A 12,649-nucleotide genomic window follows, 5' to 3' on the forward strand; every position below is an offset into this window, starting at 1 on the left:
ACACACACACACACACACACACGTGCATACACCCACACACATGTACACGTGTGCACACACATGCTAGCTCATCTTTTGGTCGCCTTCACAGATGAGTCCCAAGCATCTTGTCTTCAGACCATTAGAAAGAAAAAGCTGCTCCAGGTGAGTAACGTGGCGTGGTTCTCCCAAGACTGAAGCGTGAGTGGGACCAGCCCCAAAGGCACCCCTCAGTCCGAAACCACGCGGCTGCTGTGGAGAACACAGGGGCTTAACGAGCACCAGCAGGCGCCCGCCCGCTCCCCGCTGCCCAGCCCCACACAGCGATTCCAGGTGAAACGGCGCCAGCAGACCTCCCTGCCACGCCGCCCCGGGCTGGCCCGCGCTGGCTAGGAAAATGCTCAGGATTTCTCAGGGCTCTGCCTGCGAAAGGTTCCCAGGGGAGTTCCCAGAGCCCAGCGAGCCAGCCCGGCCTCTTCGGGAAAGTGTGTGGAGGGGACGGGCTGGACAGGCCTGAGTGCTCGGAGGCGCAGGCACGGGGCTCCCAGAGGGACCAGCCGGGGAGCTGGCTGCCTGCGCTCCGAGCTCGCCCGCCCTGCGAGGCTCTGGCACGCGGCTTTACGAGTAGGCAGTTTGCAGTTCTGCCTGCTCCCACCCATGACTACCTTTTATTATTATTATTATTTAATATATTTTTACTGGTTTCAGAGAGGAAGGGAGAGGGAGAGAGATAGAAACATCAACGATGCGAGAGAATCATGGATTGGCTGCCTCCTGCACGCCCCCTACTGGGGATCGAGCCCACAACCCTGGCATGTGCCCTGACCGGGAATCAAACCGTGACCTCCTGGTTCACAGGTCGATGCTAAACCACTGAACCACACAAGCCGGGTCACATTTGCCTCCTGAACCCCTCCTGCCAAAGACGTGTTGATCTCCTGGGTGGTACTGTTTCCCCAAGACTGTCCTCACCTCGCTCTGGCTGAGAACCTCTTAGGAGGCAAGAGTCTCATTGGGGCTCCCAGGCTAAGTCTTTGATGGCCTTGCTCACGAATCTCCCCCCGGTTCTATTTGTCCGTCTGTGAAATGGGTGAATGGCTCCTGCTCATTTGTTTCTCACCGTTAGGTGCCATCGCTCGGTCATATACGGCCAACCTGTTATCATCTAAGCATCTCCTTCTGGATCAACCGGGGCCTTTAGCAGGCCCGTCACAGAACAGTTCGGGTTCTGCACCCCCAATCCGTCAACTTAGCTGCCTCTTTCTTTTAAAAAATATTTTTATTTATTTCAGAGAGGAAGGGAGAGGGAGAGGGAGAGATAGGAACATCAATGATGAGAGAGAATCATTGATCGGCTGCCTCCTGCACGCCCCCTACTGGGGATGGAGCCCACAACCAGAGCATGTGCCCCGACCGAGATTCGAACCCAGGACCGCTCGGTCCCTGGGACAATGCTCAGTCCACAGAGCCACACCAGCCGGGCTTAGCCGCCCACCTCCTCCTCGGGGGTGGGTCTCCCCGAGGCAGCCTGTTCTGAGGACACTGCAGACCTCGGCTCCGGCACATTGGAGAGACCCTGCGCATTAATGCCGCAGGCGAAAGAAACCGCTGGGAGTTTCCTATAAAACTTTACAGCGGGATCCGTCACCGAAAAATACTCATGCCCTTCCGTTCACGTCCCAGATGATCCAGGCATCCCGAGCACATGGTGTCACAGCAGATGCTGGGCAGATGCTCCTCTGGGAACAGAGACAATAATTAGTCTCAATTAAGTTCCCAATAAATTATGGAGCGCGGGCGGGGGGGGGGGGGGTAGGGGGGGGCCTTTGGCGGCTCAGCCCTGTGTGGCTTGTTGGGCTCAAATCAGTGAACCTGGTCCAAGCCTGTTTAGAAACTCTGGATGGCTTTTGGCTAATTCACGTTCAGAGTAAATTGCATACAAGTCTTGGCATGAGAAGAAATAATGAATCCCATAACCACTTGCAATTGGAAATAATAATTTGTTAATAATTTTAATAGCTAATGAGCTACAGAAATCATGTCCAGGAGTCCTCCAAGTAGAAGGGAAAGAGAACCGTTTTATTTCTGGCTTTCTTTCCCTTCAAATATATTTTATTGATTTTGAGAGAGAGGAAGGGAGAGGGAGAGAGAGAGAGAAACATCGATTGGCTGCCTCCTGCACACCCCCTAGTGGGGATTGACCTGAAAACCCAGGTGGGAATGGAACTATGCCCTCCTGGTTCATAGGTCGACGCTCAACCACCACACGTGTACCGGTTAATAATGCACATGGTAAGCCACGCCAACTGGGCAAAAACTCTTACTTGTTTAAAAATATTTCTCTAAAGCCTCGATACTTGAAGGACAGTTTTGCTAGATATAAAACCCTCGGTTTCACAGTCTCCTTCCTGGTCTCTGCTGTTGTGTAAGGACGCCACTCACACCCACGTGACGATGGGGACCTGGGAGTCAGGCTGGCAGCCACAGAAACCACCAGGAGCGTGTGGGGACTGGAAGGGAGGAAGAGCAGATGGGGTGCCCCAGTTCTCGAGGGGCTCTGACCACTTCACAGCCATGAGTTTCCCTGGAGCCTGCTGATTCTGTGGCCGCCCCACCACGGAGCCCTGCCCAGAGCAGTCAGGACTGGAGGGTGACAAACTCCATGGGCAGAGCTGCAGTCAGACCTGCCAGAGGCCTCCCTGGACAGGAACACAGGCGACCTGGGTCTCGCTGTCACTCCGTGGTGATGGGCCATGGGACTGTTTTTTGTTGTTGTTGACTTCAGAGAGGAAGGGAGAGGGAGAGGGAGAGACAGAAAGAGAGAGAGAAGAGAGAGAGAAGAGAGAGAGAAGAGAGAGAGAGAGAGAGAGAGAGAGAGAGAGAGAGAGAGAGATCAATGATGAGAGAGAATCATGGATCGGCTGCCTCCTGCACGCCCCCCAGTAGGGGTGGAGCCCACAACCCGGGCATGTGCCCTGACCGGGAATTGAACCGTGACCTCCTAGTTCACAGGTTGACACTCAGCCACTGAGCCACACTGGCCGGGCCCACTGGATTGTTTTCCAGCTCGATTAGTAGAAATACCACCAAGACTTGCTAAGTGCCGCTGACCTGAGTACCACCCTCATCACACAGTCTGTCAGGCACGCAGTGCTCCCATCAGCTCCCCTCATTGGGGGCACACATGCAGCTGCTTTGCCCCCCCCTCCCCGCTCCCCCCGCCATCTGTATGCACCCCTGGTTCCCTCCGAGGAGCTGGCAGCAGGCGGCCTTCCTGGGGACCTGCCCTCGGGGCCTCTCGGGGAATCGCAACCACCCTCAGGCTTCTGCTCTTCTCTCCTGGGCCACGGTGTCACCGGGCCAACCAGCAGAGCCTGGGAGGTGACAGCTGTGGCGTTCGGGAACATCCTGCATTGGTTTCCTCCCGGAATGGGGCCTTGGACTCTTCTACCAATGCCTGGTAACGGCGATCATACAAATGACAGATGGAGCAGGTATGATGTGCCAGGACTGCACTGAGCAACGTGTGTCTATTAACTCGGGTCAATCTCACGACGGCCTTCTGAGGGGGGTGCTAGCGGTGTCCCTGCAACCGAGGTACGTGCCCTTGACAGGAATCGAACCCGGGACCCTTCAGTCCGTAGGCCGACGCTCTATCCACTGAGCCAAACCGGCCAGGGCCTTCGGTGGTATTTAAATCCAAACACAGGTTAGCAGGCAGAAGTGTGGGCAGGATCCAGCGTTCATCCCCAACCCCATCCCCATCAAACCTGAGCTCATGACTCGAACTTCCCAGCATCCTCCCAGCTGCTCTGTAACGAGCCACTTGGGCAACGCACGTCTGGAATCTTCTAGTCACACCCCAGCCCGTAACCCAATCTCGGGGTCTGAAACCCTTTCGTATCCCTTTTCCTCCCCACGCCCGCCCCCTCCTGCTGATAATATTGTCTGAAGTTCACAGATGCAGGGCTCAGAAACATTCATGCAGTGCGAAATGAACCACTCCCAACTGCTCTGCTGTTTCAGTTTACCCCAAAACACATATAAACTATATAAACTTGCCCTGGCAGGTTTGGCTCAGTGGACAGAGCATCGACCTGCAGACTGAAGGGTCCCAGGTTCAATCGCAGTCAAGGGCACGTACCTCGGTTGCAGGCTTGATCCCTGGCCCTGGTTGGGGTGTGTGCAGGAGGCCACCAATCGATGTCTCTCTCACATCGATGTTTTTCTCTCTCTGTGTGTGTCTCTCCTACCCTCTCACTCTCTCTAAAAATCAATGGAAAAATATCCTGGGGTGAGGACTAACAACGACAACAAAGAAAATTATACAAACCTGTTCTGACAAGAAAGGGAATGTTAGCATATAGGAGGACCTTTTATTACCTGGAAAATACCAGCAAAGGTTATTTAAATTATGTAGTTATACACTGAATTAAAAATGTGTGTGTGTCGGTGTGTGGTGTCTTATGAAATGAAATGATGGAGAGCCCGGCCGGCGTGGCTCAGTGGTTGAGTGTCGACCATGAACCGGGAGGTCATGGTTCCATTCCCTGTCAGGGCACCTGCCCGGGTTGTGGGCTTGATCCCCAGTGTGGGGTGTGCGGGAGGCAGTTGATCAATGATGCTCTCTCATCACTGATGTTTCTATCCCTAGCCCTAACCCTAACTCTTCCTCTTTGAAATCAATAAAAATACATTAAAAAACATTTTTAAAAAAATTTAAAAAAGAAATGATGGGGAATTCAGCCAACGCTGGGGCCCAACAGCTGGCCGATGGGGGACATTAGTGGGGTGTTGCACTGAGCAGTGAGGATGGTTTTGCCGAGGGCTCCCTGGGCACGGAGGGTTTTCCGGGCGTTACTTCACCCAATCTTCTCAAGACTCCAGTGAGAGAGGCTCTCATTCCCCGTTTATAGACGGCGAGGTCAGGTCACGTGCCTGGGAGCTCGCCTTTAGCGAGTGGTGGCGCTGTGACCTGACCCATGACTTCCTGGCCCCGGGTCTGTGACCAATGACCCCTGTTCGGCCGCCCCTGGGTAACCGGGCAGCATTCACCCGTTGTCTGGTTAGCTACCACGCCTAACAGATCGTGTGCTTGCTGCCTTCCCATCACGGGGAGGTGAGGCTCTTTCGTTCCCAACTGTAAGACGGAGCTACTGACATCAAGGCCACAGTCAAGCGTGACAAGGGGAAGGAAGGGAGAGCTTCCTGCAGGAGCTGATGCTGAGAGCGTGGGAAGAAGAGAGCTCCTGGGCGCGGTCAGGGCGGAGCCAAAGCCAGAGTAACAAACGCACCGCTTTTATTTCAGCGGGAAGCAGGAAAGAGGAGCTTTACGGGTCAGACCACCTAGAAACGGACGCGATCATGGCATCTCTTCAGATTTTGGCTGTGCCTAAGGATCCACATGTTCTACGCTTCATTCTTAAGTCGTGATCACACGTATGCACACACACACACGTGCCCACACATGCATGCACACTCATGCACATATGCACACATGCATGGGGAATATGCTGCCATAAAAACAGAAGGGATTTCACTCAATCTTAACCCCAAAGCAGGCAAACCTGGTTAAGATATCTCAGCAAAGAGGACACATTTCAACTCCAAACTCACTTCCTCACAGATGACTATTTGGGGTGTTTGCCAGGAAGATATTTCATGTTCTTCTCTGAATCCCCCGAATTCAACGCACAGCACAGTATGTGCCGCCTGGAAGGGGTCCAAGCCGTAACGACTCTGGGGGAATCGCTAATAGCTCAGCAGTAACTTCTCAACTGGCCAATCAGCTCTAAAGGGCTGAAGACACATGAGCTCGGTGACGCTGAGCTGCGGGTCCCAGCAGGCGCCCAGGTCCCTGTCATTCCCCCTCCTCGCTCCAGGAGGACGTGGGACCGGGCCATAAGGGACAGGCTCGCCCCTTCGCTGCCAGATGACGGCAGGGCCTCTGTCCTGCGGACAGCGGTCAGCCTGGGGAAGGCCGCTGGCCGCAGCCATGGCAGCTGAGCGGATCTGCGATTCCTGCCTCGCCTGCCAGCGTCGGGGGCCAGGTTCGCTGATGTGTTTGTGTTGGTGCGGGAGGCTGGAGGGAGGCCATCTGCTGTGTGTGTCGGATTCCAGATTCCAGATGGTTAGGGCGGGGTTTGGGAGCGGTACCCACGGAGCGAGGGGGGGGGGGGGTTGGAGGTTGGGGGGCAGGATTAGAATAAGGAGGTGCGAATGGCGTGCAATCTGGGAGGGAAAGGCAGCTTGCTGGGACCTGCATGGGAAAAGAGGGCTGAAGAAAATGGAAGGGGGGGTTGGGGAAATCGAGGAAAACATTTGGGATAAAGACAACCATCCCCCCCTTTTTAATTGATTTTTAGAGAAAGAGGAAGGGAGAGGGAGAGAGAGAGAGAAACATCAGTGATGAGAGAGAATCATGGATCGGCTGCCTCCTGCATGCTCCCTACTGGGGATCGAGTCTGCAACCCAGGCATGTGCCCTGACCGGGAATCGAACCAGCAACCTTTCAGTTCACATATCGGTGCGCAACCACTGAGCCCTACGGGCGGGGTACACTGACTTCTTTTTAACACAGGCAGCTGACACCCCCCGAGGGTGTATGGCGAGGGCTATTTTTTCTCCACGAGATGCTATTCGTGGCCTCCAGCTAGGATTGTACATTTCTTTCCTTTTTTTAAAAAAAATATTTTTTGATTTATTTCAGAGGGGAAAAGAGAAAGACAGAAACATCAATGATGAGAGAGAATCATGGATCGGCCACCTCCTGCACGCCCCCTCTACTGAGGATCGAGCTCACAACCCGGGCATGTGCCCTCGACGGAATCCAGCCGTGACCTCCTGGTTCCTAGGTCGATGCTCAACCACTGAGCCACGCCCGCCTGACGGATTGTACATTTCCATCCCAGTTCCGGCTTAGCAGCCAGAGGTCCAGTATTCCCAGCACACAGATGCCTCAGCAGCAAGGGAAGGAGGCATACAGTGGCCTGTACCGACTGTATCACTCCGCCCCACACACAGACGCTGCTGCCCCGCCCCAGAGGGCCTGCGCCCAGGACGCCAGCTCCTTACCGTGCCTGGCATGGGTGTGAGTTGCACCTTCGGACCTGAGGCTCCGGGCGGCTCGCTGGAGGGCAGTCGCTGTCATTCACCAGCGTCGTGGTCTTGTTCACGATGCGCGTGCAGGACACGATGGTCCTGCGTTCCCCTGGAAACCAGCGCACAGGGAGCTGAGAGGCTGTGGCTGCCACCTCGGGAGGGACATATGGAGGGGCCTGGAGGGGTGTCCTCTGATCGGAGAGTCGTTAACTGACTGTGGTCAGGGCAGGAGAACTATCAGCTCAGGCAGGAGGGTGTGAAAGACATGGGCAAGGCAGTGCGGGGCAGGAGAAAAATTCTAGACTAGGACCAGAAAGAGGCAACCGCTGCCCGGCCGGTGTGGCTCAGTGGTTGAGCATCAACCCATGAACCAGGAGGTCACAGTTTGATTACGGGTCAGGGCACATGCCCGGGTTACAGGCTCGATCCCCAGTAGGGGACGTGCAGGGGGCAGCAGATCCATGATTCTCTCTCTCATCGATGTTTCTCTCTCTCCCTTCCTCTCTGAAATGAACAAACACTGGTGATGTGCCCAGCCTGTCCCTCTCTGTGCCCTGACCACAGAGTGGCCGGAATCCACGGCTCCTTCCTTTAACAAAACCCCGCACCCGTGGGCGGGGACCCCGGGGCTCACCTCCTCCACACTGCACGCTGCACCCCTCCCAGCCGCTGTGCGTCCAGATGAACAAGGAGTCGTGGGGTTTCTCAGGCTCGCTCTGATTCTCAGCCGTGGCGTTCACGGGGATGGTGTACTCGTAGTGAATTCCGTAATTCTGGTCATGAAATAACAATACCTGGGCGGGAGGCAAAAGAAGAGGCCGCTTTGAAACCGCACAATAGCCCGGCGCTGCTGGCGGTGCGATGAGAGCCTCGCTGTGGGGTCTCCCTCCCGGTGGGCACGGGCTTTTAAAACAGGTTCGACCTGCCCAGCCGGGATGGCTCACTGGTTGAGTGTCGACCCAAGAACCAGGAGGTCAGGGTTCCATTCCCTGTCAGGGCGCATGCATGTCCATGTTGTGGCTCGATCCCCAGTAGGGGGTGTGCAGGTGGCAGCTGATCCATGATCCCCTCTCCTCATTGATGTTTCTCTCTCGCTCTCCCTCTCCCTTCCTCTCTCTCTAAAAATCAAACAAACAAAAAAACATATTCAAATTAACGTTGCGAAACAAGGCTTCATGTAGGACTTTCCAGTGGCCTGGCTGTGGGGGGTGTGTCCTCAGGGCAGGCCTAACACCAGCGGGTCCTCCCTGCGTCGAAGCCACCAGCAAGTTCACTTCCAGGCCGGGAGGTCCAGGAGAGGGGCCAGCGGGGGCTCCAGGCAGACCGTGCAGGGCCCACCTGCCTAGACGCGGGGGGTGGGGGGGAGGCCAGGTGGCAAGTGCCTGAGACGGAAGCCTCCTCCTCCCTCCCCGGGGCTCCCCGTGCCCTGAGGGCTTGAGTGGGTGGGGGGTGGGGGTGGGGCGCCTCAGCAGCATAAACAGCCACTTCTCCAAGGAACAGACTTGCAAGAACGCATTTGGAAACCTGCCTAGGGTGGAAAAGAAAGTAAAAAAAGAAAAAGAAAAAGAAAAGAAAAAAGAAAAACCTCTTTAAAAGAGATCTTTATTATCTCAGTCTGGGAATATAAGACTGGTGAATGGGGGATCCATCTGAAACCAATTTCGTGCAATTTCGCAGCCACGTATAATTTGTGTGCAGGTCCCCGCGGCTCCCCAATGTGTGCGTCCTGGTTCGGGGGACAGTGGCTTCTATGGACAGCCAGAGGGGCACCTCTTATTTCTAGATTTGCAAACTGGAAGTAACCGTCATCGTTCGAGAGAGAGAAGCGATTCACATTAACGAGGGCTGGGCCCGGGGCTGCGGCTCTCTCTCTCTCTCTCTCTCTCTCTCTCTCTCTCTCTCTTTCTCTCTCTCTCTCTCCTCTCTCTCTCTCTCTCCGAGTTTTGTTTCTCGTGGTCGGAATGGATCCCGGCTGTGCCTCGGCCTGAACGGGCTGGCGATGCACTCGGGCCATGAAAGCTTTGAGAAGAGACGAGAAATAAACCCATCCTGGCGCCTGCTACAGGGAGCAAATGCAAGGGCGACCGGTGACATGACGGTGTCCTTGGCTTCCTCTTGCAGGCCCACTGCGTAACTGCTTTTATCTCATTAGGATCCTCATTACTTTTAATCCTCACCCGAGAATATTTTTCCCATTGATTTCTGGAGAGAGTGGAAGGGAGAGATAGAGAGAGAGAAACATCGACCTGAGAGAGACACATCGATTGGTTGCCTCCTGCACATGCCCCTACTGGGGCTAGGACACCGGCAATTCGGGTATGTGCCCTTGACCAGGAATCGAACCCGCGACCCTTTGGTCTGCAGGTGGATATTCTAACCACTGACCAAACCGGCCAGGGCTGCGTTTATTTTGTTTTGTTTTATTTTATACATTTTTGTTGCATTCAGGGCTCACAGGCAGAGCTGTCCCTGCAGTGCTTTGATGTTCTTAAAAAGGATGCATCAGCCTAGCTGGTTTGGCTCAGTGGGCAGAGCGTCAGGCACAGACTGAAGGGTTGCGGGTTTGGTTCCGGTCAAGGGCATGGATCTCAGTTGCAGGCTCCATGCCCAGGCCTGGTTGGGGCATGTGTGGGAAGGAACCAATCAAAGTGTCTCTCTCACATCGATGTTTCTCTCTCCCCCCACCCCCTCCACTCTCCCTAAAAAAATCAATGGAAAAAATCCGCAGGTGAGGATTAACCAAAATAAAAAGGATGCATCAGCAGGTGGTCCCTGGGTTGGGTGGGGTCCTCCCCAACAGGTAAGACAGGACTCCACAGGTGTCTGAGACCACCCGGGGAGTCAACATTCCCATAGAACCTGGGCCTCCCCCACCCCCAGTTCCCGGATGCCTGTTGCAAGGCGAGCTTGGAAAATCTGAGCACTGTTGGTTTGGAAGGAAGCGGAGTCAACAGCTCCTTTCCAAAAGGTAATTTCCAGTGTGGACACACACACCGAGGGGAGGGGCGGGCCGGTGCCGTCTGATATGCAAACACAGACTTCGCGCGGGCCGGCTGCTGAGCGGGCCAAGTCTCCCTGGCGGCCCCAGGGCTGCGCGGCTCCTTCCTGGAGGCAGTTCCGTTTAAGAAGAGGTGGGAGCCCTGCCAGCTAGGAGCCGGGGCGACCTTCTGAGAGGGGAGAAATCCGAAGCATGCCCAAAGGGATGAGATAAGAAAAGATGGAGGCCGGCCGGCGTGGCTCTGTGGTTGAGCGTCGACCTATGAACCAGGAGGCCACGGTTTGATTCCCAGTCAGGGCCCATGCCTGTGTTGTGGGCTTGATCCCCAATAGGGGGTGTGCAGGAGGCAGCTGATCTCTGATTCTTTCTCCTCATTGATGTCTCTCTCTCTCTCTCTCTCTCTCTCTCTCTCTTCTTCCTCTCTGAAATCAATAAAAATATATTTAAAAAGAAAAGAGAAGATCAAGAGCGAGCCTGGAGATGCAGGTGGCCAGGTAAGCCACCAGGAGCCGGTGCACCTGCCCGCCACCCACACCCACAGGCAGAAGTAGACGGGGCGGGGGGGGGGGGGGGGGGGGAGGGGTCCTCTCCGAGCCTTACCATCAAGTGCAGGGGAATTTTGGTCGGTCCCTTGGCAGAAATTTTCTCCCACAGGCCCCTGCGGACGTAGCGGACTGTGGTGCCGGCGATCTGGAACTCTCCGGGGAGCTCGATCTTCCAGTCGCTGTTGATGGACCTCCGGCTGGAGTCTTTGAGGGCTGGCAAGAGAACGGGACAGCATGGAGCGGAGGCCGCGCAGAACACCCGTACAGAGCAACCCGACGACCCAGCCTTCCCTCTCCTGGGTATAGACCCCCGAAAACTCAAAAACGAAAAAAATCAATAAAAACATTAAAAGAAAAAAACAAAACAAAAAACAGGGAATCCTGGAGGGACCTGGTTCTGTCTGTGATGGATGTCTGGGCTCTGATGGGCTGGGAAGAACAATTTCATTTTCAGACTTTGCTGGGGTCAGAGGTCAGCCGTTTTATTTTTTTAAAGATGTTTTTATTGATTTCAGAGAGGAAGGAGGAGGGAGAGACTGAAACATCCATGATGAGAATCATGGCTCGGCTGCCTCCTGCACGCCCCTTACTGGAGATTGAGCCTGCAACCTGGGCCTGTGCCCTGACCGGAATAGAATCTGGGACCCTTCTGTCCCCAGGCCTACGCTCTATCCACTGAGCCCACCAGCCGGGGCAGGTCGGACGTTTTAAATCGCCGTCTGAGACACAGCAGGGCCTTTGTGTATTTTGCTGAGGAGCCATCAGGAGCCTCTTAACGATGAGAGGAACTTCCCACAGAAGGGAGGGTGGGTCCCTGCTCTCCACACCCCCCTGGCAGGGCAGACCAAACCTCCTCCAGGGCCGAGAACCTGAGGTCACGTGATGCATGTCTGTTTCCCAACCGGGCCCTCCTTTCTCTGTGCAGATATTTACATGTTGTCCCTGGACGCCGGGCATGGAGGGAAAGACCGTGAGCCACGCTGGGCAGTGTGGAGGGGGCCTCCCTGGCCGGGAGGGCAGGGTTCCTCGTGAGCGCTGGCTGCAGGCCCATGTGGGGGTCTGACCCCGTCCCCAGGCCACACCCCCCCCCCACCCGTGGGGCTGTGCAGGAGCGGGCTCCTCGCGTCTCCCCCCTCCTGGGTTGCACGGGAAGGCTTGACCCGCAGTCAACCCACTTCTAATCCTGGCGCCGCGTCAGCGCCTTTTATTTCCACCCGGGGGCCCGCCAGGGCTGTTCTGAGCCGTGGATGCGAACTGCAGAGGCATTTCCTGTTCCAGGTGGTTTCGAGCCGCGAGCCAGGCGGCGTGGGCTGGAGGTAGGTGGGGTGGAATTCCTCGGGAATCACTCCCAGCAAATGCGAGGGGAGCTCAGGGCTCCACCGGCTTGACTTCCAGAGCGCCCGGCCCCGGTGCCAACATGGCTGGTGTGCACTAAACTTTAGAAACGTCACGAGCGAGGACCACCTCCGGGCTGGCCCTAGTGCATACCCCAGGCCCTGGAATCCCGGGGTTCTGGTTGGCAGAGGAGATAAGGGGACCAAGGCAGGCCCGGCCGGCGTGGCTCAGTGGCTGAGCATTGACCTATGAACCAGGAGGTCACGGTTTGATTCCTGGTCTGGGCACATGCCCGGGGTGTGGGCTCAATCCCATGTGGGGTGTGCAGGAGGCAGCCGATCCATGATTCTCTGTCATCACTGATGTCTCTCTTCCTCTCTCTCCCTCTCTGACATCAATGAAAGTATATATTTTGAAAGTCCATTTCATGTGGGAATCAGAAGCTGAGCGATCTAATGGACCCTGACAGCCTGCTGCCCTTTTCACATTTCCAGGGAAAAGCAGAGGTAATGTTCCCCATGTTGCTCGCTACCCGGGACTGGGGTCAGCTGAGCGATGGCGCTGGGAAGTCCCGGCAGCCAGAACCATGAGTCCTCCTATCACGACACCTAAGATATGAGTTTGACACCGACGTCCTGGGAGAACGCTGCTGACCCGATGACCAGCCCGCCCCGTCCTCCACCTCCATCCT

At 55.7% G+C, this 12,649-nt stretch overlaps 1 protein-coding gene and 1 long non-coding RNA gene across 2 annotated transcripts in view; one reads left to right on the forward strand and one right to left on the reverse strand.

The window, feature by feature from the left end:
• The window catches only part of ADAMTS17 (ADAM metallopeptidase with thrombospondin type 1 motif 17), a 90,689-nt gene that overhangs the window by 15,340 nt on the left and 62,700 nt on the right, over positions 1-12,649 (reverse strand). The window contains exons 16-18 of the mRNA XM_070400340.1: positions 10,679-10,836; positions 7,715-7,874; positions 7,054-7,189 (exon numbers count right to left, since the gene is read on the reverse strand). Of these exons, the coding sequence (XP_070256441.1) occupies positions 7,054-7,189; positions 7,715-7,874; positions 10,679-10,836 (454 nt within the window). The remainder of the gene's footprint in view (positions 1-7,053; positions 7,190-7,714; positions 7,875-10,678; positions 10,837-12,649) is intronic.
• On the forward strand, positions 10,496-10,997 carry LOC138998279 (uncharacterized). The gene is made up of 2 exons (XR_011469124.1): positions 10,496-10,572; positions 10,733-10,997. It is a non-coding gene; the product is annotated as an uncharacterized lncRNA (long non-coding RNA).

This window comes from Myotis yumanensis, unplaced genomic scaffold (genome assembly GCF_028538775.1).
Source record: "Myotis yumanensis isolate MYYU_CA2020_CCGP unplaced genomic scaffold, mMyoYum1.0.hap1 SCAF_20, whole genome shotgun sequence".
Taxonomy (NCBI): domain Eukaryota; kingdom Metazoa; phylum Chordata; class Mammalia; order Chiroptera; family Vespertilionidae; genus Myotis; species Myotis yumanensis.